Source organism: Globicephala melas, chromosome 4, assembly GCF_963455315.2.
Source record: "Globicephala melas chromosome 4, mGloMel1.2, whole genome shotgun sequence".
Classification (NCBI taxonomy): Eukaryota; Metazoa; Chordata; class Mammalia; order Artiodactyla; family Delphinidae; genus Globicephala; species Globicephala melas.
Window position 1 is genome coordinate 25,989,394 of NC_083317.1, and position 26,662 is coordinate 26,016,055.

Genomic DNA, 26,662 nt, shown 5'->3' on the forward strand with positions numbered 1-26,662 from the left:
TTGTTTTTTTGCGGTACACGGGCCTCTCACTGTTGTGGCCTCTCCCATTGCGGAGCACAGGCTCCGGACGCGCAGGCTCAGAGGCCATGGCTCACGGGCGCAGCCGCTCCGCGGCATGTGGGATCTTCCCGGACCGGGGCACGAACCCGCGTCCCCTGCATCGACAGGCGGACCCTCAACCACTGCGCCACCAGGGAAGCCCTGCCTAGCTAGTTTATGAAATTGTAGAGAGAAAAGCCTTCATCAGTAAAATAACCTCAATCAGATTGTTATGAGATTAGAATGAAAACACCTTCATATCTCCTAGAATAGACTAGGGTGTAAATATAAGTATCCTCCTTAAATTGACCAGTGTGAGTAGCTCTGGGTAGAACAGTATACTTTTTTTTTTTTTTAAATACAAATAAAGTTTATTGTACTGGTTTGGGAATTGCATATTTTTTACTGCTAAAAGCATTAACGTTTTGAATTGCAAATAGGCTATACTCACCATCAGTAACACAAATTTTAAATATTCATAGAACTGAGCTGAAAACATGCTCCCAGGCATAGCAGGCAGTGAAATATCTGGTCAACGTATAACTTGAACAATCATTTCTTGAGTAATTTACAATATGTTTTGGCTAGAAACAGTGAAAGCTGGCTCTCTTTTAATTAAAAAAAAGTAGAAATATCTTGTCTTTTTCTGGCCTGTTTAATGTATTAAAGTGCTTTCACAAAACTAATACCGTGGCGCCAGTTCAATACAAAAGGTTGGAAAGATGTTCCTCTTTTTTTTCATTAAGTTAACGTACCTTTTCCACATTTGTTCAAAGATTAAGCTTTGTATCTGGAAGTCCTTGACTAGAAGTGGCTGGGAAATAGAAAGCTTGGACTCTGAAGGTTTCATTCAGCCAACATCCCTGCAGCCCCTCCTTTGTGCAAGACACTGTACTCAGTGCCAAGCTGGGACACAAGGGTCAACAGGAGGCAGTCCCTGCTCTGAGGGAGCCACCAGCCCGGCCAGGGAGGGGCCCAACTAGGACTTCGAAACAAACTGAAAGATCACAAGGCAGCTGCACAGCTGACGTGCCCGTAACTATCACAGCAAGGAAGAGCATCAGTCCACAAAGGCAAAGTCCGCCTTCCGTCTGATCTGTGTAGACCCCCACGCCCCCCAACCCGCCCCCGAAGCCCCAGGTCTAGAGAACTGGACCTCTACAGAGCAGGGTCTAGTATTCGCCCTCCCGGCCGGAGGGTGTCAGGGCGCAGGGCGACAAGGAGAAACGAGAGGGGGAAGCAGAGGCCTAGGCAGCAGAGGGGAAGTGGCCCACGCGACCCCCGAAGACGCTGCAGCAGGTAGGGCGGGCTGGCGAGGGCCCGCTCGGCTCTCAGCGCCGTTCCTTCCCGAGGAGGGAAGCCCGCGGTGCTGCGGCCCTCGCCGTCTGACCTGAAGCCCCGCTGGCGCGTCGCAAGACTGAAGGCGCTTCGAGGCTCGCACAGCGAGGCCGGAGCCTTGGGGGCGGGACGTCGACGAAGCCCTGCCTCTGGCTCCTCCCCCCCAGGAGCGCGAGCCGGTCCCGCGCGGCGCCATCCCTTTCCCGGGTCATCGCCCCTCCCCTCTTCCGGGCCGCGAGCCCCCCGCGCGCCGCTTCAGAGCCGCGTTCGCTCGCTCGCTCGCTCGCTCGCTCGCGCGCGCCCACCAGCCCGCCCTCTCAGCGCGCGCTCGGCCGCCCGACGACGCGGGAGCCGCACGCGCCAGACTAGGCTCGCCGCGCTCACTGCCGCCGAGCGCCGGCCAGCTGAGGCGGCGCCCTCGGTTCCCGGCCAGGAGGGAATCTGTGGCCCCAGAGCGGAGGCGGCGGCGGTGAGAATACCGGGCAGGGAGGAGGCGGACATGGCGGGGCTGAGGGCTTCGGGAGGAGGGTGGTCCGGGCGCCTTTGCGGCCACGTCGAAGGCTCGCGGGCGGGCAGCGCGCGGGGGAACCAGGAGGAGTGCGGGGTCGAACCTGCTTGCATCGGCTCTGGCCCGGCGCGAAGGAAGGGCTGGGGACGGAGGGGGGCGGCCCGCGAGGGTTTCCGCGGGACCCTCAGCGGCATCGCGACGGAGGAGACGCCGCCTCGAGGCTCCTGCCACGTTTTCACCGCGCGTTACCTTCTGCTCGCGGTGGGCGACAGCCCTGCGCCTGCCCACGCCCCCTCCCCCTCCGCGTCTGTGGGTTTTCTGGAGCCGGGGATCCGGCTCGCTGTTTGGGTGGGCGGGGGGGAGTCGCGCCTGAGGGGAGCCCGGTCCTTGAACCCGGAGCTGCCGGAGGCTGGAGCCTTCCCGGGGGCTGCGGACCCTGCGAGGCTGTTCGCGGGAGGAAGGGAAGGGGGCTCGGGGCGCTGCCCCCTTAACTCAGGAAAACCCGCGATTGCAGAAGTTGGACGCGCGTGCAGGCCGTTCTTCCAAGAGTGGGTGGGGACGTTTGGTGCCTACTCACCCGGCGCTCTTCAAACCCAAGCGCGAGTGCCGAGCAGCAGGCTTGGAGGGCTTACAAAGCCCAACTCCCGGCCCCGTGGGAATCCTGTCGCTCGGGGTCCAGAGCCCGCTTTGTGTCGCCGCGGAGCCTGGTCGAGGGCTCGTCACCCCCCGCGGCCGGGACCTCCCCCCGCCACCCCCCCTTCCTCAACCTTGGGAACGTCTGTCGGGAGAAATACTTGTTTCTAGAAACGGCCGCGATGAAGCTCTTCGTTACAAGAGAGGGAAAAGTACAAAGTTATGAACTCCTGGAAGGCAGGACTGCGTTTTCCTTTGGGTTCTCTCCCCGCCGCCGTGAGCAGAGGACCCTGTGGAACAAAGTAGAACTTGAGGGGCAGCCGCCTCGGTGACTACGTCCGAGGATGACGTCACCGTGCGATGTTTAAAATGGGAGCTTTTCGCTCCGAGTGTGGGTGGAGGAATTGCGGCGACTTACTCGGGGCGCCTAAGGGCTTCTTGGCCCTGCTGGCTTCTGGTTTCTCTCTCCCTGACCTCATAACTCTCCCCTCTAGGGCTGCCCTTTTGGTACTCCTAGAATACTGACCGGTGGAGGTGGGTTAAATTCTCAGCTCTTCCAGGCATCATTCCCTCAAACTGAAAAAAAAAAAAAGTAATTCCATATGACTCATCTTGTGTTACAACCCAAAGCCACCACTAAGTGGTTCTTTTCCTTCCTTTCTTCCTTTTATTTTTTGATATGAAACAAAGAAGAAAAAATAAAAGGAAAACAAAACTCAGATATGTGGAACATAGTTGGCCAATTTAATGAATAAGGAGAATGAGCTAGTTAGGGATTGAGTACCTTTCTAGTTTTCTTTGGTGGGGTGGAGGCTAATGGAGTTCCATCAGCAAGTTTCATCCCAAACCATGTATTAAATTGCAGTGGGTTTTCTTTTCCATCATAAGGTGGTGGAGTATAAATATAGCTTTATAAGTGGAAATGGCTGACTTTTTTTCAGGAGGAGGCTGCACAGCAGTTGTGGAGGGCTGGGATTGTGTGCAGCTGGCCATAGAAGGTAGACTTGGCATTCTAGGGTTTCCAGGAGGAAGGTCTGGGTGTCTTCCCATCTAGCATCAGGGTGGCCATGGCTGCCAGCACACCTCTCAAATAACATATAGAATTTATTTCACACTGAGGTCCCTTGTTTGAATTTGCACAAGGAGGAAAGGAATCTTATGAAGACGGACTTTAAGAGCAACTTTGAGAAAAGAAAAAGGAAGCTAACAGAATCAGCTGTATTTTTTAAATGTGAAAGAACACAAACTATAGGCTGGGTTGGTCAGTTTTTGCACTAAACATAACAGGGGCTGTATGTCTTTAATAATTGGCTCTGAAAAGGTGATGTTGCTTAATAAACGCAGCATCTGAATAACTCCAAGTTACTTACAGCAGCCAAATGAATGAGCTCATCAAGCAAAGAAAGAATATACATCGAAACAATCCCAGTACAAGGTTTTTGCCTTTATGCATTAATCAGTGATAAATCAGATCTGTCATTTAAAAAGAGTCCTTCTTGAGGCAGTTCCAATATGCAGCTGAATCTCCGATTATTTCTTTTAGATTTTCTGTGAATGACCCTGAATTTCCACTCTCTTAAATATGTTTTGATAGAGTTGGGGTTTTTTGGTCATATTTTTTAGGTAAATATATCTCTGTTCTTGAAAGAGTGCTTACAGAAGCTCGATAATGGATTTTTTTTCTTTGTGTATAACAGCTTTATTGAAATATAATTCACATACTATACGATTCACACATTTAAAATGTACAGGTCTTCAGTTTTAGTACATTCACAGAGTTGTACAACCATCAGCACAGTCAATTTTAGGACATTTTCATCACCTCAAAAGGAAATCTTATACTCACTGACATCACTCCTTCCCCCCATCCTCCTACCCCTAGGCCACTAATCTACTTTCTGTTTATATAGATTTGCTTATTCTGGACATTTCATATAATTGGTGTCATACAGTATTTGGTCTTTTGGCTTCTTTCCCTTCGCATAATGTATTCAAGTTTCATACATGTTGTAGCACATATCAGTATGTCATTTCTTTTTGTTGCTGAATAATATACCACACTTTATTTGTCCATTTATCAGTTGATCAACATTTAGTTTATTTCTACTTTTTAGTTATGAATAATGTTTCTGTGGACATTTGTGTACAAGTTTTTGTGTGAACATATGGTTTCATTTCTCTTGGGTATAGAGCTAGGAGTAGAATTGCTGGGTCATATGGTAGCTATATATATGACCTTTTTAGGAACTGCCAAAGTAGTGACTACAATACTGGATTTTAAAGTGGACTTTTTTATGTTTTAAAATACAAGTTATTTTATAGGACTTTAAACTTGAATTATTGTAGCTAAATATTGACACATTTAAGTAAAAACTATATAATGGTATCATTGTAATGCTTCTCTTTGAGTGATATCTCTGATTTTATTTTAGCTAACAGGAGCAATTTGGTGTGCTCTCTTTACTGAACTCCTTTACAAAGCTAGGTGATAAGACTCTTGAACAGTATTTTATAATAAGGTCTTTATGGCATAAATTAGTGACTGTTCCCTACTCCAGATATGAACCAGTGAAACAAGATAAAATTAGGAGGAGGAAGGGGTGCTGCTGTAAAGGAGGGATATTTTGCAGAGCTTTATCTTCAAGTTTTGATGTTTTGGTTTTTTGAGAAAAACTATTTTATCTTTGCAGGGAAAGATGAAGAACGAAATTGCTGCCGTAGTCTTCTTTTTCACAAGGCTAGTTCGAAAACATGATAAGTTGAAAAAAGAAGCAGTCGAGAGGTTTGCTGAGAAATTGACTCTAATACTTCAAGAAAAATATAAAAATCACTGGTATCCGGAAAAACCATCAAAAGGACAGGCCTACAGGTAAAGGAATAGCTTGGACAGTTAGATTGGACTAAATGAAGAGGCTGATCAGCTCCTCAAATGAGTGCCAGGCCAGAGGAATGACGGGTGTGTCCAGTCCATGCCTTTCACAGTTTATCTGCAAAATACCCAGCTCAGGAGTGTGTCAGTTTTATTTTTTCCTTATTCACTTTAAAATACAAGTATTCGTTGTTCGAGTCCCACTGCCTGGACTTGGGGGGCCAATAGTATAGGCTCATGGGAGTTAGTCTTGTGGTCATAGTGTGGTTCCTGAGTGTTTTTCTTTAAGTATCACAGGTAGTTGAGGGCTTTCCCAATTGTAGAGAACCCCTAAAACTATCACTTAAAAGGGGGCATGGTAAGGGTTGAGGGAAATGAGTTCCTTGTATTTAAAAGTAAATTACATGTTACGTGTTAGAAGTTTTTTGGCAAATTAGAACTAAGGTTATTAGACACCTAACATGTTCTTGACACAGGAATAATTTCATTTGTACTGTGCATAATTCGTTGTAGTAGAAGCCATTGTAACCATTTTATAGATGAAGGTAACTTACCTATGATTCACATCTGGTAAGTTTAGCTCTGGGATTTGAATTCAGGTCTCACTGACCCTAAATTCTTATGAGCTTTCTGTATACCACAGTCCTCCCACAGCCTTGTCTCTGAGAGTGAAGGCAATTCTCACTCCCAGCTATCTTTTGTACTGTGGTTTATAAGTTACATTTACAGTTTAAAGAAGAGCAGCCTCCTGTAAAACATGTCCTGGCATGCTCACTCTTTAGTATTTATGTGACTACTTGGGAACCTGAGTTGAGAATATTCTGCTAAACTCAGCTGTTCAAACCATGCCCCATTAGTGGATGTGACCAAAAAAATAAAAGTGGAACAGTTGTGACTATCATGAATACAGAAATTCTTTTATTTATGCATATTGCTGTCCCCAAAGATTCCTCCACAAATCAGCCCTTCACAGTAAAAAGAACTTCCTTTCAGTCGCTGAGCTCTTGAAAGTGTAAGACTGTTCATGGAGTGTGCAAGGGAGGTGAAAATATGATTTGTTTAGTTCTCATTTGCTAAAAGCCAGGTGAGCATATGATCTGTTGAAAAGAAAAGAATCAAAGTAATTGATATATTTTCCTCTTCATTTCTATCCAAAGAGGTTTCCTAGTATATTGGAAAATGTGGTGAGTGAAAGTAGAAATGTGGATGTTCTATATAAAGCACTCAAGTTACTGTTTTTTATCCTCTCACTTGATTCTCTTAATTTTTTTCTGCACATCTTCATTTCTGATAGAGTGAACAGCTTTTGTGAATTAGAGCTGTTCAAGCTTTTTACACTGATGTAATTGACATTGGACTAAGGCTTTTGGAAGTGCCAAGCCACCATACTATTACTGAAAAAGGAGACACTATCAAGTAAATGCTTAAAGGTCAGACAGTGTACAATTTTATTTCCATTAATTCTGAAAACTTGAGGAAAAAAGTTATCCACCGGATTAAATTGGCATATAATCAGAAGTATCATTATTGAGTCATTTTGAAGCCGTCTTTGAAGTAGAAAACTATTAGAGTTAATTGTGGGTCGTTTCTTTTATAAAAATGAATAGACTATAGGATTAACCAGAGTTAGTAGACTCTTCAATCCGTAAAGTTCTTTTTCTTCTAAAGTTTTTATAAATTAGTATGTTTCTCTGCAGGGAGGTATGTTTCTCTTATACAAATAAGAGCAATTTGGTAACATTATCAAGATCTATAAAAATATTCACAGTCTTTGAAAAGTAAATCTCCTAAAATCTATTCTAGAAGCATAATCAGAAATGCAGACAAATATGTATGAATATGGATATTTCTTACACTTTATAATTGCAAAAAAATTGGAAAGCGCTACACTGTCAACATTAAGTAAACAATGGACTATTTTTATGCAGCTTTTAAAATCTTGTTTTTGAAGAGTGGTTAATGGGGAAATCGTTGCAGTATCTAGACTGAAAAAAATAGCATAAAAATATGTAAGGTATGCAAATTTTGTTGAAGCGAGTCTCTATTTAAGCATCTATATTTACATATATTTTTTTAAGCTTAGAGCCTACATCTCCCTCATTGTAGATAAAAAAAACAAACACATACATCTAAGATCTACCTTACGCTTAATTGCTTTTGATCCTGGTGCACGTGGGACTTTTGAATCAACCTACACAACATTAGAATCTGTAACATAGGACCATCTTATAGAAAGGAATAAAGAGTATCTTACATGGCTTAAAATATTTTTTTTTACTCTGAATTTGCTAAATTGTTAACGGTGATGTTACGATAAGTACAGGCATAATAGGGTTGTCTAATAAAGTGAACTTTGGCATCTCGTCTGGATCTGAGCTCTGGATTCATTACTTTCTAGCTGTGTAATTTTGGGCAAGTTCCTCAAACTCTCTCTGCCTCCTTTCTTTTTTACAGTGGAGAAAATAGTATCTAACTCACAGGATCATTGTGAAAATTTAAAAAGTTAACATAGGCATACCTTATTTTATTGTGCTTTGCTTTATTGCGCATCACAGACATTGCGTTTTTTATAAACTGAAGGTTTGTGCAGCTGCATTGAGCAAGGCTGTCAGTGCCAGTTTTCCAACAGCAGTTGCTCACTTTGTGTCTCTGTGTCACATTTTGGTAATTCTTACAGTATTTCAAACTTTTTCATTATTATATTTGTTTTGGTGATCTGTGATCAGTGATCTTTGGTGTTACTGTTACAAAGACTTGCTGAAGGCTCAGATGGTTACCATTTTTTAGCAATAAAGTAGTTTTTAATTAAGCTATGTACATTGTTTTTTAGACATAATGCTATTGCACACTTAATAGACTACAGTGTACTGTAATACAACTTTTATATATACTGGGAAACCAAAAATTTGTGTGACTAGCTCTATTGAGATACTCGCTTTATTGCTGTGGTCTGGAACCAAACCTGCAATGTCTGAGGTATGCCTGTACATGCAGAGCGTTCAGAAGACTCTCTATTGCATGGTAAACCTTCAAAAAGAGTTATTATTATTATTTAGAAATACATATTAGCTGTTACCTAATGAGAACTTTTTTCACTGTTTTAAATGAAAGTTGAAATTAACTAATAATTAAACTTTAAAAAAATTTAAATAGTATATTCTGTTGATGTTACAGTATTGTATTTAGTGATATAATCAGTATTTGTCAATTAACTTATATTTTCCATATTTTGGGGGTCTGAAGAAGTAAAATGACTTAATCTAAATTCACCCAATAATACTAGTACTCAGGACTCGTACTAAAACCTGGGTTCTCTTGATTGATTTTCTTAGTTGTAGGCAGTAAATACTTTCATTGTAGCTAACGTTTCTCTATCTAAGCAGAATACTTACTTTAACAGGTATTTTTGCATTCATACTGAGAACCATCTTTGAGCATTCTGATAGGTAGCTGTGAATGGTATTTCTTAGGTTAGAAAAATTGGAACAGATGGGAATTCCCTGGCAGTCCAGTGGTTAGGACTCTGTGCTTTCACTGCTGTGGGCATGGGTTAGATTCCTGGTTGGGGAACTAAGATCCCTGCAAGCCATGTGGTACGACCAAAAAAAAAAAAAAGGAAAACTCGAGTAACAGAGGTTAAGTGAAATAAGCCAATAACACTTTTGGATTTTTTTTCTAATTAATTTATTTGGCTGCATCGGGTCTTAGTTGTGGCATGCAGGATCTTCATTGTAGCATGCAGGATCTTCTGTTGTGGTGCGCGGGCTTCTCTCTCATCACGGCATGCGGGCTCCAGAGTGCACCGGCTCAGTAGTTGCGGTGTGAGGTCTTAGTTCCCTGACCAGGGACCAAACCCGCGTCCCCTGCATTGGAAGACGGATTCTAAACCACTGAACTGCCAGGGAAGTCCCTGGATTATATTTTAATCTTAAGTACATGGTATGAATGGTTCTGTGTCCTTGACTGATTCGGTATTTAGAGAACAATTATAGGTAAGGCATAGGATACCCTTCTTAAGCAAGGTAACAACAGATCAAAACTTGTCACAAGAATTTCCAAATATTATTTGAACCATTGGTCGAGGTCTTTTGTGAGTTGGAGATTTTGTTATATAGGAATTTGACCTATTAAAACTTTTACTTCAAAGCTCTAAGTAATTTCTTGCAACTTTCATACTCCTTGCTCATTTAATGTACGTGTGAGATTGAGTAGTTTCTGTGTGAAATGAAGTAGAGCCAGTTCTAGTGATTCCCCTGTGCTCACACAGACTCTTCTTTCCACCAGGCTGGGTAGTCTTGATGCTGCTGCCTCTTTGCCTTTAGTTCAGATTTATTATCTATTTAGGATAGATATTCCTGGGTTCTTTGCCAGGGTTCATTTTATTTTTTTAAATTCATGTTGGCAAAAACTAATAGATATAACAAAGTTTCTGATTTACATTTATTTAAAGCTATTAACATTACTCCACTTTGTTGTAGATGCATTCGTGTCAATAAGTTTCAGAGAGTTGATCCTGATGTCCTGAAAGCCTGTGAGAACAGCTGCATTTTGTACAGTGACCTGGGCTTGCCAAAGGAACTCACTCTATGGGTGGACCCATGTGAGGTGTGCTGTCGGTGAGTTCTTGAGTTTGGCAGCTTAACTGATTACCATGCTGGAACTGATTTTATGAAATTCTCTCAGGTACTGCCTACACATGTATTTTTATAGCCAGGAGCTGGTTGTTTGGCTTTCTCAGCTGTGAATTTTGTAAACTATTCTTCTTGGAACTCAAAAACTGACAGAGCAGGGTTTTTTTTTTTAGAGCTTTACCAAGAACGCTATTGTAGAATTTAGACACCTAGACTCCCTATAGGTCAATTATATCTCCTTTCATTGGTGGTGCCCTTGTCTTTCCCCTCTTCAAATTAGGAAAGATGCTAATCCCAAATAATACTGGATATTAACTTTTGGTTGATTTCTGTTTCTGTTTATTTCTACTCTTGCCTCCCTCCCCCTTTTTGGTTTTTAAGTGGCTGAGTGATATTTTCATGGTTTTATTTTCATAATGGAAATTATTTCTCATCTCCTAATGAGCAGAATTGTAAAAGGTGAGTGTTAGGTATGAAATCTAATTGAACTTCATTCTAAAAATACTCATTGTGCGCTTCCCTGGTGGTGCAGTGGTTAAGAATCGGCCTGCCAAGGCAGGGGACACGGGTTTGAGCCCTGGTCCAGGAAGATTCCACACGCTGTGGAGCAACTAAGCCCATGCGCCACAACTACTGAGCCTGTGCTCTAGAGTCTGCGAGCCACAACTACTGAGCCCAAGTGCTGCAACTACTGAAGCCCACGTGCCTAGAGCCCGTGCTCTGCAACAAGAGAAGCCACTGCAATGAGAAGCCCGTGGACCGCAACGAAGAGTAGCCCCCGCTCCCTGCAACTACAGAAAGCCCGCGTGCAGCAACAAAGACACAACACAGCCATAGATAAATAGATAAATAAATAAATAAAATAAAAATACTCATTTTGGACCAGGCATTCTTAGTTGAAAGGTTTTTAAAAAATGAAAGTGACATTCTTCTTTCAGGTAGTTCAGAGTGTAATAAGGGAGAAGAAAGAATAAGCAGATTACAACAGAGTGTGATTTGTGCTATAATAGAATTATGTACAAAATGCAGTAGTTGGTGGCACAAAGGAGAAAGTCACTGCCTCAGGAAAGACTATAGTCAGCCCTTGGTATTGGTGAGGGATTAGTTCCAGAACATGCCCCCGCCCCGGCCACATGCACACACACACACAGAGGCAATATCCTCGGATGCTCAAGTCCCTTATATAAAATAGTGTAGTATTTGCATATAACCTATGCATAACCTCCCATATACTTTAAATCATCTCTAGATTTCTTATAGTACCTAATGCAATGTAAATGCTGTGTAAATAGTTGTAAGTACAATGTGAATGCTATGTAAATAGTTGCTTGAATTGAAAAAAAATCAAGTTTTGCTTTTAGGAACTTCTGGATTGTTTTTCCCCAAATGTTTTTGGTCTGTGGTTGGTTGAATGCATGGATGCAGAACCCATGGATAAGGAGGGCTGACTGTAGAGTAGGTGATACTTGAGCTGAGTGGGGAAGGATGAGTTGCAGTTGACTAGATGACAAGGTTGGAAGGACATTTCCAGGCAGGAGGAACAGGATAAATAGATGCATGGAACCCCTGTAATTTCCTACAGCTGTTCCTTTAGGGTTTACTCTTTGGTTTAGAGGTACAGTTCACCCATTGATTATAGTAGAGGTGCTTTTTGATGCAACCCTAATATGTTCCAAAGGTGGTCATAGCCTTTGACCTGATCTCCAGCAGTGAAAGTGGTGGTGAAGACATGTTGGAAAAATACATGGTAATCCTGCAACAATTTTCTGGACCACCCTGGAGCTGCTTGATATAAGCTGGTGGCTTATATAAGCTTATTGCTTTGGGAAACCGGGTGTAGGTAGTAGATTCTCCAATACTTATTTCTCAGAAAAAGGCAGAGCAAGATACCTCAATTTTTGGTCTAAGAAGGTCAAACATTTTTAGAGTCTGGGACTAATTAAGCACTTACCGTAGGCCAGGATCAGACTTTGTTTTATAGACTTGGACCACTGAATGAATCCCTGCAGAAGACCTCAGTATACAAGAAATAGCTATCACAAAGTTACTATATTGAAATGTTTACTTTTTATGAGGCCCACGCTTTGATCATGACTTACTCTTACTTAACACACAGTTCTTTTAAGTTAGTTGTGTAGTTTTTCAGCCCATAAAATATTATGTGGCATTTGAAAGGGGATTGTTCCTAGTACAGTTGGCCTTCTGTATCTGAGGGTTCCACATCCATGAATTCAACCAACTTTAGTTCAAAAATATTTGAGGGGGGGGAAAAGAAGTTCCAAAAAGCAAAACTTGAATTTGCCAGGCTATGCAACTATTTATATAACATTTACATTGTATTAGATATGATAAGTAATCTAGAGATGATTTAAAGTGTATGGGAGAGTGTGCATAGGTTGTATGCAAAGTACCATGCCATTTTATTTAAGGTACTTGGGCATCCACAGATTTTGGCATTGGATGGAGGCAGGGATGGTCCTGGAACCAATCCCCCAGGATACTGTTGTCATAAAGCTACAAAAAAAAGTAATAGTCTGACATAGAGGCAGGAACAAAAAAGCAAAAGAGTTGACCCAAATGTATTATCACAACATCAAATAATGAATACTTAATACAACGATCTTAAGTCATTAGGGAAAAGTTTCCATATCCAAGGATGTTTAAGAAGTTGGCTAATTATATAAACATTTTGGACATATTTATTTGAAATGCTTAAACTACATCTTGGCACCTGAAGATAAAAGCTTTAGTTACATGGACATTCTACTTAAGTGGATACTTCATTACTTGATGATGCCAGATAATAAAAAATTACTGTGCTTTAATCTTGTTAATATAAGAAAATCTTTGCATTCAGTAGCCTTCTAATTATTTTATATATGATCAGAATTTTGCCCCAAAGTGGCTATGATGTGAGGTTTTTCACAGTTAATAGAAATTATTGATATTTTCAGAATATGAGTGCTCATTCAGTAATGATAGAAATCCCAGAAAGAAAGACCTGTTAGTGATTGGGTAGAGGTGATTGCTATAAATTAATAGAGGAGACTGAGATATTAGTGCTTTTGGACCAAAACTGGAACTATTCTGAAAATTAAAGCTGATATAGCAGTTATATAATTGAATAAATATCTGAGTCATTAAAAATAATAACTCATTGGTATACTAAAGACTAAGGTTATGAAAAAAATTGAAATGCACTCAAAGAGAACATTCTTCATAGTTATTCCATCAGGATAAATATTGGAAGAGTGCAACATGTTATATAGTTACAAATATTTCACTAAGTGAAATATTTTAGAAGATACTGAATAGACAACAGATCCTATAAGGAGAAGGCCTGCAAATAGCTGGCAGCTTTATTATCTACTCAATATTCTACACTTCTTTTTTTGTTTGTAATTTCTGTAATCCTTTCTTTTCCTGATAAAGAGCAATAGATACTATTGATTTGTTTCAAATTAACTCAGTAGACCTGAATGTTTTAGCAGTGTGTCATTGAAATTTGGAAAATTTAAAAGTTGTCCATTACGAATTCTGAGGAATTACCTGCACATTCTAATGTACAGTAATATAGTAAGTAGCTTCACTTACCCTGAAGAGAGCCCTCATACCAAAATACTACCACGGGAAAAATGCAGAACCTAACTGAGCTTGAGTGTCGAAGAAACCTGAGTTAATAAAGCTGATCCTTCAATCATTAGATGTCTGCCCTTGGATTAGGTTTCTGTTTCTACAGAGGCAGGGATTTTTCTCAAATTTCTTGCCTTTCTGTTTTGCTTGAATTTTGACTCCATTAATGGGCAATACTGAAGGTAGGCCTAAGCCCATTGTTAATACTGCTGGTATTAATATATGAATTAACCTTTGATTTTATTGAAATTTGTTGCGTCTTTAAACCTGGAGAGGACCAAGGGGTAGATTTCCACTGCTACAACCCAAGGCTAAGTAATCTTGAAATTATACTTCATGAATTCTGTGTTGTGAAGAACCCTTCCCACTGTTCAGGCATCTTCTAAGAAGAATCACCAGCTGAAGACTAACCACTAGCCAGCTATCTTCAGCTTCCTCATTCTGCAGATAGGAAACTAAGGCCAGGAGAGATTAAATAACTTGCTCCTGGTAACAGAGCTAGTTAATGACAGAACAGAACCAGAAACATGTCTAGTGCTCTTTCCACCATCCTGCAGCAACTCCTTTTATGAGAGAGACTGAAAAAGAATAGAAAAGGAAATTATGTACCATATTTAGATTGCATTTATGGCCTCATCCAGCCTATGAGAACAGAAGATAGCACAGTTGAAAGAAACAGAACTCACCTGTGAGACTACTTGATTGCCATTTAAACTTTCAAAGGCTTTGTTGCAATTAGGCCTTTTACTTAATTGTAGATATAATCCTGATTCAGAAATAATTTGAGATAAGAATTATCATGAATGAAATTAATTGACATCATAGTCAATTAACCCTATTTTCTGTTGATGTTTTTATATTTTTTAAGCTTAGAATCACTTTGTTTAATTACATGCTATGTAAGACTGCTTAACAATTCATTTCCTTTGTCCTAACTTCCTAGAAATTGTTTCATATTGTTTATGTTGTGCAATCTATTTGAATGGATTTGTGGGTTTCTCCTCTGTCCTCTCAATGAAAACTCCTAGTTTTACTGTGTGTTGTGCTATTTTCCCTCATTTCAGAATTTATTTTCCTTTTTTTCTAGTACCCAACAGCCGAAGTTACATGTTCTGACAATTATTTTTCTTAGATCAAAGCTTTAAAAATGTTTTGGAAGGATAAAAACATTTGCTTAATTTTAAAAAAATAAGATGAGGGGTAAGCATTTATCATAGGAATCTCTATGAAATCAGCAGAAAAATTCAAGCAAAATCCTTTTATTTTCCTCAACAGTAGTACTTCAACAGTTGCCTCAGTTCTCGTTTTTGTCAGTGTGGATATAGGAAATAGAGGCCTCTTTTTTATTTAATCATGGTAAAAGTAAATCCCATAGGAAATGTCTGGTTGATTTTTGACTTGAATTACTAGGATCTGTTATAAGGGTCAGTTAAAAATTTGTTAGAAAGTTCTGTATGGCCAGTTTCAGTGGTACGTACAAAAATGTAATCAAAACAATGAGTTTCTCTGATATCGTAGACAACTATTTTTGTCAGGAGGCAGTAGAAAAGAAAATTGGAAAAGAGAATGAGGTCACTTTTTATTTGTACTTTAATAGACCAGGAGTAGAAAATTGTGGCCTGCCTGTTGGCATGGAGCTGGGTTAGGATACTATAGATGTAGAATCAGGTTCTGGGAGGGTTCCTTCTTTGCCTGGAACTGATGGCATGTCCAGACCTGTTCAGTTGTTTTTGTGGACATTCCTTGCTTTGTTGATGTGACTTCAAGGTGTGTAAGTTTTTTGGTTTTTTTATTCTTAGGTATGGAGAGAAAAACAACGCATTCATTGTTGCCAGCTTTGAAAATGAGGATGAGAACAAGGATGAGATTTCCAAGAAAGTGACCAGGGCCCTTGATAAGGTTACCTCTGATTATCATTCAGGGTCCTCTTCTTCAGATGAAGAAACAAGTAAGGAAGTAGAAGTGAAACCCAATTCAGTGGCTGCGACCCCCAGCCCCGTGTACCAGGTAACTATGAAGTGGCTCCATATTGAAGGTCATGAGCAAGGCTTGCAAGGGCATTCTAGGTAGTCCTGCTTATGTTGCCCAAAGTTTCTGAGTTGAAATTCTGGATCACAGTTCTTGCCTTCCCACGCTAAGGGGAAGCTGCTACCTCTGAGATGAAATAGGCATCCTGAGTCATATTATCAAAGGTCTGCTTTACTAAATAAGTGGGATGAATACATTGTAAAAACAATAGAAAAAATAATGGTGATAAAACATTCCTGATGTTTTAAAAATCCTTATTGCATTCAAAAATAGCTACTCATTTTTTTGTAGCCTTTAACACTTCCAATTTGTACCTAACTTTCATGTTCTTTCCCTTTCTATGATTAAAGAGAAACCTCACTAAATTATTCTTTAATTTTTCACTCAAGCCAGAACAATATCTTTCTTTGCTTTAACATTTAAAGAGTCATATAGCTACTAATACTAAAATTTAAAGAAGTCCTTTGAGTTGAGCCTTATTCTGTACGTGTAGTTTTTCTAATTGAGTATATTTTTAAATATACCTATTTTTATTAATTTGGACTTAATTAGACATAATTAAACATACCAGGTTTCTGGTAGGGTTTGATTTGGGCTAAAATGAGAATTTAGACCTTAATGAGTAAGAAATCAGAGTATCATGAGTATGAGAAACTGAACCTTTAAATCCAGGATACATTTATATAATGAACATCCTTTCAGTATAACTTAATTTTTGAGTTCTTAATTATTTATTTATTTATTTATTTATTTATTTATTTATTTATTTATTTTGCGGTACGCAGGCCTCTCACTGTTGTGGCCTCTCCCGTTGCGGAGCACAGGCTCCGGACACGCAGGCTCAGCAGCCATGGCTCACGGGCCCAGCCGCTCCGCGGCATGTGGGATCTTCCCGGACCGGGGCACAAACCCGCGTCCCCTGCATCAGCAGGCGGACTCTCAACCACTGCGCCACCAGGGAAGCCCTATTTTTTTTTAATTGTTGAATTACCCTTTTTAGGCTTGAGAGGAAGCTTAGTTCTGAAGATTGTCACATTCTTAGGGGTATATGTATATGTGTATATTATAACATATGCACCTGCTTTAAAAAAAAATACAAACCAAAACAAAAAGTTGAAACAGTATGAAAAAGTATAGGGGCTTCCCTGGTAGTGCAGTGGTTAAGAATCCACCTGCCAATGCTGGGGACACTGGGTCGAGCCCTGGTCTGGGAAGATCCCACATGCCGCCGAGCAACTAAGCCCGTGTGCCACAACTACTGAGCCTGCACTTTAGAGCCCGCAAGCCACAACTACTGAGCCCACGTGCCACAACTACTGAAGCCTGCACACCTAGAGCCCGTGCTCCGCAACAAGAGAAGCCACTGCAATGACAATCCCGCACACCACAATGAAGAGTAGCCCCCACTCACCGCAACTAGAGAAAGCCCACACACAGCAACAAAGACCCAACAGAGCCATAAATAAATAAATTTATCTAAAAAAAAAAGAGTATAATAGTGACACGTCCTCCTCTTCCCACAATGACCAGTCTTGTGCCCTTGCATGGAGGTTTTCATTACCAGTTATTTTTATATTCTTCCCAAGAGATTCCCTATATAGATAAGTAGACATAATATTTGTAATTCAGGGATCATTTTTAAGACCATGGCCATAAATATTTTGGACATTTTTTTCCTCTGTATGATGTATTATGTACTACAGATTACAGCTGTTAAATTGCCTGGAATTCATTCAGGTGTGTGCTAATTTTACCTCAAGAATTTTATTTGTTACACAGCAAAGCAAGAATGTAAATTCCAAATTGAAGTGATTGCTGCTAATTTTTTCAAGTAAATTGACCTTTAATTTTTAGATTTTCTTTTAAAATTAAATTGTATTTGTTTTCCCCTATGTTGAAAGACTATTAGGATAAAATTATAACAGAAAGGCATAGAAATTGAACTGTCCTTTATGTGCTTTTCTCCTTGACATTATATTCACTTACAAAACATTTCATGACTGAGAAGCATAGCTCTTAAAATCATTGTGTAGAAAGCTGGTGCAGATGGTCCACTTTAATCTTTTTTACCTATACATTTTTCCATCTTGAACCTGGCATTACCAAGAGCCTTAAAAAAGAGGTTATCAAAGTATGGGCAAAGTAATTCTGAGCTTTGTTCTCTGAGGGGGGGTCTGTGTTTTCTGAAAGGAACCTCCAGAGATAATTCTACTAATTAAGAATGAAAATTATGTTATTTCTCCCCAAATTGATTATAGTTTCAACTTGCTATCAATCAAAATCCCAAAAGGCTTTTTCTAGATAAAATTTAAAGAAAGGAGAATCAATTCAGAGATCTCACACTAATATTAAGTCATTATGTTTATCAAGATAGTGTGATAATGATTTAAAGATATATAAATGTATTATTGGAACAGATAGAGAGTCCAGAAGTAGACCCATGTATGTACAATTTCGTTTTTGTTTTTTTTAAATAAAAGTGCCAAAGCAATTCAGTAGGGTAAGTATACAAGAACTAGTACTGGAACAATTGGATAATCTATATATTAAAAAAAAAAAAAAAGTGAACCTAACTGCTACCTGATACCATACATTAGAAAACTAATTTGAGGGACTTCCCTGATGGCACAGTGGTTAAGAATCCACCTGCCATTGCAGGGGACACGGGTTCGATCCCTGGTCTGGGAAGATCTCACGTGCCGCGGAGCCACTAAGTCCATGCGCCACAACTACTGAAGCCCTTGTGCCTAGAGCCCGAGCTCTGCAACAAGAGAACCCACCTCAATGAGAAGCCCGCACACTGCAACAAAGAGTAGCCCCTGCTCGCTGCAACTAGAGAAAGCCCACGCGCAGCAACAAAGACCCAGTACAGCCAAATAATAAATAAAAATAAATAAATAAATAAAAAGAAACCATTAAGAAAACGAATGGGCAGAAGCATAGACTGGGACAAAATATTCTTAATACATATATTTGTCAATGGACTTGTTTCCAGAATATACTTTAAAAATCACTCCTATAAATCAATAATAAAAGACATGATCCAATTAAAAACAGTGGGCAAAAGATGAGAATAAACACTGTACAAAAGAAGTTATATAAATGGCCAGTAAGCAAATGAAAAAGGTGCTCAACCTTATTTGTCATCAGGAAAATTCAAATTGAAACTGCAGTGAAACACTACTTCCAGAATGGCTAAAATTAAAACGTCTGACAATACCAAATGTTGGCAAGGATGTGAAGCAGCTGGATTCATAAACTGTTGATGGAAGTGTAAAATGGTATAACCACTTTGGAAAACTGGCATTTACAAAGTTAAATATGCATCTGCCCTATAACCCAACAGTTCCACTCCTAAGTATTTAACAAGAGAAATGAAAAAAACAAATATCTACAAAGCCTCATATTAGAATGTTTATAACAGCTTTTTTCATAATCATTTAATTAAAAAAAGGAAAACAACCTAAATACCCATTAACAAGTGAATGGGAGGAAATTGTGTATTCATTCACACAGTAGGATAATAGCATTAAAACAGAAAGAACTAATAATAGACACAATACGGAAGGACCTAAAAAATATCTGATTGAGCAAAAGAATTTTGCCGGGGATTTCTTGGTGGTCCAGTGATTAGGACTCCCCTCTTTCACTGCGGAGGGCGTGGGTTTGATCCCTGATTGGGGAACTAAGATCCCACAAGCCAGGCGGTGTGGCCAAAAAAAAATTTTTGCCAGATACAAAAGAATACATGCCACATGATTCCATTTATATTAAGTTCACAAACAGGGAAAACTCAGTCTGGTGATAAAAATCAGAACAGTGGTTGTCTGTGGGATTGTGTCTTTCTGACAGTTTTAAAAGCTTATCAACACCCCAATGTACAAAGAAATGAAAACATTCCACTTTGCTACTGGTTTGTAGTATAGGTCAATTAGTTTGAACTCTAAATTCTTTATTTCCCCATTATTGTAGATAATCAAGAATTAACTGTGCTAAGGTTATTCACTGCTGCATTGTTTCGTTTGCTTTTGTGCATTGTTTTTTTGATATTAAAAGACTGAAAGCAGCCTAAATGTACTATCAACAAGACACCAGTTAATTTAGTTATGGCATAGTCATTGCATTACTGTCTAGCTGTAAAATGACAAAAAAAGTCATTATGTACTGAGATGAATGTCTCTGAGATGTATTTATCAAGTGCAAAAAGCAGTATACAGAATTTTGTGAGTTTTTATAAATGTATATATAGATGTATACCAAGTATATTCACAGAATATCTCTAAAGATGATCAAACAATTGATTAGTGTCAGCTGCCTCTGAGAGGGTAGCTGGTAATCACATAAAGAAGAGAGACTTTTTTCCACTGTAAACAATTTTGTACCTTTTGAATTTTCTATCATGAATGCAGTGCTGTTACACAGAATATAAATTTTTAAATGCCTATACTAGGAAGAGCAGATTAGAAATCAGAGAACTCTGAAACTCATAGTCACAGGGTGTGGCATTCTGAGCAGAGAGGTCTGAAACTGCTGATAACATTTTGAATGATGTGAACTTGATGTCCCACTTGACTTATGGGATGACCTAAGACTGTTTTCCAAAATGCTGAACTGGCTACATTAGAATCACCTGCAGGGTCCTCAAAATACTTGGCCTTTCTTCCTAAAGTTTTGTTAATATTGTTCAGTAGACCAGGGCTGGGGCATGAACATTCTGTATTTAAAAGCTTCTTAGGTGACTCTTTAGCCAGCTGTGGAAACCAGTGGTCTAAAACATGATGTGTCCTTACAAGCTTCTATTCATTCCGTGTTTTTATCTTCTTTGGTTGAAATAGCCAGAAAATATCCGGTTGCTTTAGAGTGCTGTATTTGAGTTTATTCATTTTCACTCATTTAGTGGAAAAACACTGATTGATCACCTATTATATTTGAGGTTTTTAACATATTTAGACTTGATTGTAGGAATGTGCCTTAGACCTACTCTTAAGGTTGTGGGTGGGTGATTTTGTTTTTCTTTAATGAGTAATCTGGAAGGTCACCTAGTTTTTATATAACACATGATTAATTTTTTCTTTTTATTAACTTACTGTTTTCTCTTCTTTACAGATTTCAGAGGTGATATTCCCACCTCTTCCAATGTGGCACCCTTTACCCAGAAAAAAACCAGGAATGTACCGAGGGAATGGTCATCAAAGTCACTACCCTCCTCCTGTTCCATTTGGTTATCCAAATCAGGGAAGGAAGAATAAACCATATCGCCCAATTCCAGTAACATGGGTACCTCCTCCTGGAATGCATTGTGACCGGAATCACTGGATTAATCCTCACATGTTAGCACCTCACTAGCTGCTTTGATTCTGTTGGTGTCATGTTGAGAGAAGGTAGAATAAGCCTGACTGCATATTAAAAGTTCATACTCAAAGTAGTAAAGTTAGATGGGCTAAACCATCAAACTTATTTTTATAGAGAAGTTATTGAGAATAATCTTTCTTAAAAAATATATATGCACTTTAGATATATTGATATAGTTTGAGAAACTTTATTAAAGTTAGTCAAGTGCCTGAGTTTTTAATATTGGACTTGAGTATTTATATATTGTGCATCAACTCTGTTGGATATGAGAACACTGTAGGAGTGGACGATCTGTTCTAGCACCTTTGAGCATTTACTTTATGGAGAGTATGTAAGTTATTTATACACAAGGAAATCTATTTTATGTCATTGTTTAGAAGAATTGCGTGAAATCATGTAGTTGCAAATAAAAAGTAGTTTGAGGCATGACAATGTGTGCTTCTGTTCTGTGCATAAAAAGGGAGAAAGGGCAAAGGGTATCTCACTTCCATATGTTTAATTAAATATTTAGCAAAGAATAAAACTAACAATTTTAACTTTTCTTTAAAAAATTGACTTTTTATTAGCCATACCTTTCCCAAAGGCTATAGTATCAAAAGATTCATATAAAACGTCTAAAGTTTGTTAGTAGTAGATAACTGAAAATATAAATATAATGAAACATCTTTCAACCATTAGAGTCACTATACGTAGGATTTTCCTAACCAAGAATTTGGCCTGTACAAATTTTGATATGACATCTGACTTATACGCCTAGTGCCATGGCATAAAGCAGAAATGTTCTTATAGCTACGCTAATCTCTGTGCCTTGTGCTTTTTTTCAACATGTTAAAGTCTTTATTAGAGGTCTAAAATAAAGCCAAATAGTACAGTACTTCAGATTCTTCAGTAGTCCATATTTATACCACTTGTAATGCCAGCAGTCTCATAAGTGTACTTGAACTACGAAAAGAGAAAAAAAGATATAAGAATTTAGGTTTTTTCCCGAAGGTAAATTTTTAAAAACTAAAAGATCATTATGTTTTCTCATTACCTACATCTTTAGATTTCTAGTCTTAACTTACTTGACTTACCAGAAAAATCACAACTTGCTAATAAATCATTGGATGTCCTTGGCTGTTCCAGATATTTCTGTTGTGTTTGCTGATAAATTCTGTTGATGTACAGACTACCAGAAAAGTGCACAAATCGTAAGGATACATAGCTCTCAAAGGTTTGAAGTATGTGGAATTCAAAATGTCTGCAACTTCAACAGAAAACTTACTTTTAAACTTTAGAGGCCTGTGGTTTTAATGTTATTGTACTCTTTGATAAGCCATATGCAACTTTTAATATATTTCTAAACCATATCTACTTTTTTTTCCCTGAGATTTATAGTGAATGCTTATTCAAACTTGAGCATATTTTCCTAGGGGTAACTGGCATCACAAGGGAGATTAGTTTTATTTAAGTTGGAAAAAAAAAATTTGTTACTGTTCCCTTATAGATCCTAGAGTTTGGGTGATAATGGCAGATTCCTAGGCAATTGTAAAAGTGTCAAGTTTCAAGTATTTTTATCATGGAGTTAGCAGATAGCATTTGTTCTGTTAGTTTGCACATGTCATAGTTATAAGTCTGTTGGGAAAATCAGAAGCATAATAGCTATATTGCTGAGGGAAATATTTTCGGTAGTACCTAGCCAGCTACACCTTTCTTTCCACATCAGATTACTATAAAAATCTCCTAAATCTCTTATTCATTAGTGTTGACAACTAAATGGCAGAGTGTCTCAGGAAAAATGCTAATTTTGAAGTTGACTGCATATTAGATATGTTACCTGTAGAAGATTCTGCCCTTTATTGACTATCCACGTCACCTTGTTCCAAAATTTATTTAAAGCAAAAGAAAGCTCTCATCAATATAGCTTTTCCAATCCATTCCTAATGAAATAAAACCATCTTTCTTTCAGAAGCTACATCTTAAACTCAGTCTAGTAAGTATGCAGTTCAAAGTGTGTCAAACTTTTTAACTAGTAATTAGGACTCTAGGAGTTGTAACATCTGTAAGTCTGTCTCCCTCAGACTGCAGGACTGCTCTAATGAAGACAAAATGTTGCTGCATAATTTCAGCTTGACAGTGTTATGAGGCTGTTTGAAGAAGGAGTGGTTTGTGACTGAATGATAATTTGTTTTAATTCTCCATTTTATTTTATATTTGTAGCCATAGCTGCAAAGCTCTAAATTTAGAGGTTAAACTTGGACATGGAAATATCAAAAATAAGAGAAAAATATAAATTGGTAAGTTATATTACATCAATACCAAAGTGCTTATTTCTGGGTTTTTAGTGTAATATTTATCTCAGAATATTTAACTTTCTGGTAAACTTCAATGACTTCAAACTAAGATGTTAAAGCATTTATATTGGCTTCTACTCAGCTACACTGTTAAAGTGATTTCTTATTTGGTGATTTGGAAGAGGAAAAAAACTTTAAATCACTTATGTGCATTTACCTTGCTAGAGTAACCGTTCTATCCATTTTACAGATAATATTAAACAGTAAGTTTAAAAAATTTGTATTACTATATGCCAACAACTTATTTAATCCTAATAACTCCCTGAGGTGCGTACCATTATTATCCCAGGTAAGATAAGGGCTCTCAGAGAAGCTAAAAATGCTAAAGATCACAGAGAGCTAAGTAATGAAGCCCTGACTTAAATCCAAGCTGGACTTCGTAAAGTCTACCATATATAAAGTCTACCAACTAAAGTCTATAAAGTCTACCAACTCTTAAAACTTGAGGAAAGGTTCGGTATCAAGCCAAGATTTGGAAAAAAAGGAACAGATGCAAAAATTATATTGAGTGCGAATATGAGACATCAGAGTATCTTGATTAATAACTAATAAAGCCTTGACGAAGTTCCTTTTCACAAACTATTAAGATATTTTGAAAAGGGGCTGACTAATAACTTGATAGCCATTTTATTCGCTTGAACTCTAAATCAAATTGCAATATTTCTACAGCCCAACTGATTGAGGATTGAGATGACAAAGCAAACTACCAATGATTGGTCAAGGGAAAGAGAGTTAGTGGTATTAGTATGGCCCAAGTTTATCACAGGACTTCTTTTTTTCTTAGTATCAAACATCTGTTGATTTGACGTGGTATATGATGTTCTCATGTATTCTCTGGAGTTTGTATCCCAGTTGTGAAGCAGTAACACTGTAAGGCTCTACGGGAAACACAATATCCCTGCATTAAAGATGGTAAAGGTTTAATGGCTAACTTCTATACATAATTTTAGTGTCATGACTGTTAAGTGAACTTCACTAGCAATTAAAGCAGGTTTATCTTGATAATCATAAGATTAAAAATGCCCAATGTTGGTGAGAGTGTGTGGGGAAGCAGTCACACACATAGTGTTAGTACAGGCTTGAAAGAGTATAACCTTTTTGAAGGGCAGTTAAAAATGTAAATATGCATATCCTTTGACTAAGCAAATATACTTCTAGGAATGTATCTACAGAAATACTCGAAAACAAGGGGCTGTTACCTATGTAAAAGTGTTCATTTCAAAATGTTTGTAAACAGCAAAAATAAAAACCCAATAGATGAACAGTTAAATTTGAACATCTGTTCAAGAAAATACTGTGGAAAATACCATGTAGCCACACACACAAAAGTGCATCAATTTCTAATGACGTGGGATAAAATGTTGAAAGTTGGGAAAATACTCCAAGTGGGGAAAGAAATGTTACATCTAGGATAGCGCCAATATTGTCTGGAAAAATAAACATCAAATTGTTAAAAGTAGGGTTCTCAGAGGCGGGGGTGGGGGGCAGATACAGAGAACCTCCATTTTCCTACATTACACATTTCAGATATTTATACTATTATGACTTTGTAACTGGAGAAGTGAAAGGACAAATATTTCTTAAAGAGCACTCAATTTAAGACAAGTTCAGTGGATTTATTTTTAGCAAATACAAATACTATACATCACTGATAACCAAATTGCACATATGGACCATCTGGTACATTTCTGATTTTATTTGCTGATCATACAAATATTTCTAGAAGGAAATATTCCAAAATAAATGCTTGTAATAAACTGGTTGTATTACATACTTCTCCAATGTTCCAATATATGATATATATTAATTTCATGAGAAAAATTTTAAATAGTACTTTGTGGGAGAAAAATCCCTGTTACTAAGCAAGGATATTAAATACCTGGAAATAAACTTTAACAACAGAAAGAAGTGCATCCCACAGAGAAGAAAAATTTATAAGAATTTGCCTAAAGTCAAAAATAACTGACTAGAAGAATATGCCATATTTAAATGGATACAATGCTATAAAAAAAACTTTACTTTTCAAATTAATATGTAAAGCCAATATAAATCAATTAAAATCCCACTGAAATTTTAGTGGAACTTGAAAGCCTGATTTTAAGTTTACATAGAAGAATAATTCTCAATAACCAGGAATTTTTTTTTTAAAAAAAACAATGGACAGGGAGTGTTCTTCCTTTTAAGTAATTTATCAATATATACTCTAAAGTATTGGGTTGGCCAAAAGGTGCGTTCGCTTTTTTCCATAAGATGGCTCTAGTAGCACTTAGTTGTTTTTAATTTCATTCGAAACAATTTTGTTAGATTATATGTGACAGCTGTCATATCAGCATCCATTTAAAAAAAGACATCAAAATTGGTTAATTTTTGTGTAACCATTTTAATATTGAAGATGGAAGAAAAACAACATTTTCGGCCTATTATGCTTTATTATTTCAAGAAAGGTAAAAACACAACTGAAACGCAAAAGAAGATTTGTGCACCGTATGGAGGTGTTGTGACTGACTGAACCTGTCAAAAGTGGTTTGTGAAGTTTCGTGCTGGAGATTCCTCATTGGACAATGCTCCACAGTCAAGTTGACCAGTTGAAGTTGATAGCAATCGAGATATTAATTGAGAACAATCAACGTTATACCAGGCAGGAGATAGCCAACATACTCAAAATATCTAAATCAAGCGTTGAAAATCATTTGCACCAGCTTGGTTATGTTAATCACTTTGATGTTTGGGTTCCACATAAGTTAAATGAAAAAATCCTTCTTGACCATATGTCCGCATGCGATTCTCTAGTTAAATGTAATGAAAACGTCCGATTTTTAAAACAAACTATGACGAGTGATGGAAAGTGGATACTGTGCAATAAATGTGGAACAGAAGACATCATGGGGCAAGTGAAATGAACCACCACCAACCACACTAAAGGCTGGTCGGTCTTCATGCAAATAAGGTGATATTGTGTATATGGTAGGATTGGAAGGAAGTCCTCTATTACGAGCTCCTTTCGGAAAACCGAACAATTAACTCCAACAAGTACTGCTCCCAGTTACACCAACTGAAAGCGGCACTTGACGAAAAGCGTACAGAATTATTAGTCAACAGAAAACGCATAATCTTCCATCAGGATAACGCAAGACTGCATGTTTCTTTGATGACCAGGCAAAAACTGTTACAGCTTGGCTGGGAAGTTCTGATTCATCCACCGTATTCACCAGACACTGAACCTTCAGATTTCCATTTATTTAGGTCTTTACAAAATTCTCTTAATAGAAAAAAAATTTCAATTCCCTGGAAGAGTGTA

General features: G+C 38.4%; 1 protein-coding gene across 2 annotated transcripts; it reads left to right on the forward strand.

The window, feature by feature from the left end:
* The first annotated feature begins 1,674 nt into the window (after positions 1–1,674).
* Positions 1,675–21,910, forward strand: BTG3 (BTG anti-proliferation factor 3). 2 transcript variants are annotated; one of them, XM_030877757.3, is made up of 5 exons: positions 1,680–1,846; positions 5,209–5,387; positions 9,866–10,003; positions 15,451–15,658; positions 20,786–21,910. In XM_030877757.3, exons 2-5 carry the CDS (start codon positions 5,215–5,217, stop codon positions 21,023–21,025), a joined length of 759 nt encoding a protein of 252 aa, XP_030733617.1. In that variant the 5' UTR covers positions 1,680–1,846; positions 5,209–5,214; the 3' UTR covers positions 21,026–21,910. The 2 variants fall into 2 exon arrangements, with proteins under 2 accessions (XP_030733618.1, XP_030733617.1); XM_030877758.3 differs by lacking the exon at positions 9,866–10,003 and having other exon boundaries at positions 1,675–1,846.
* The last annotated feature ends 4,752 nt before the right edge of the window (positions 21,911–26,662 follow it).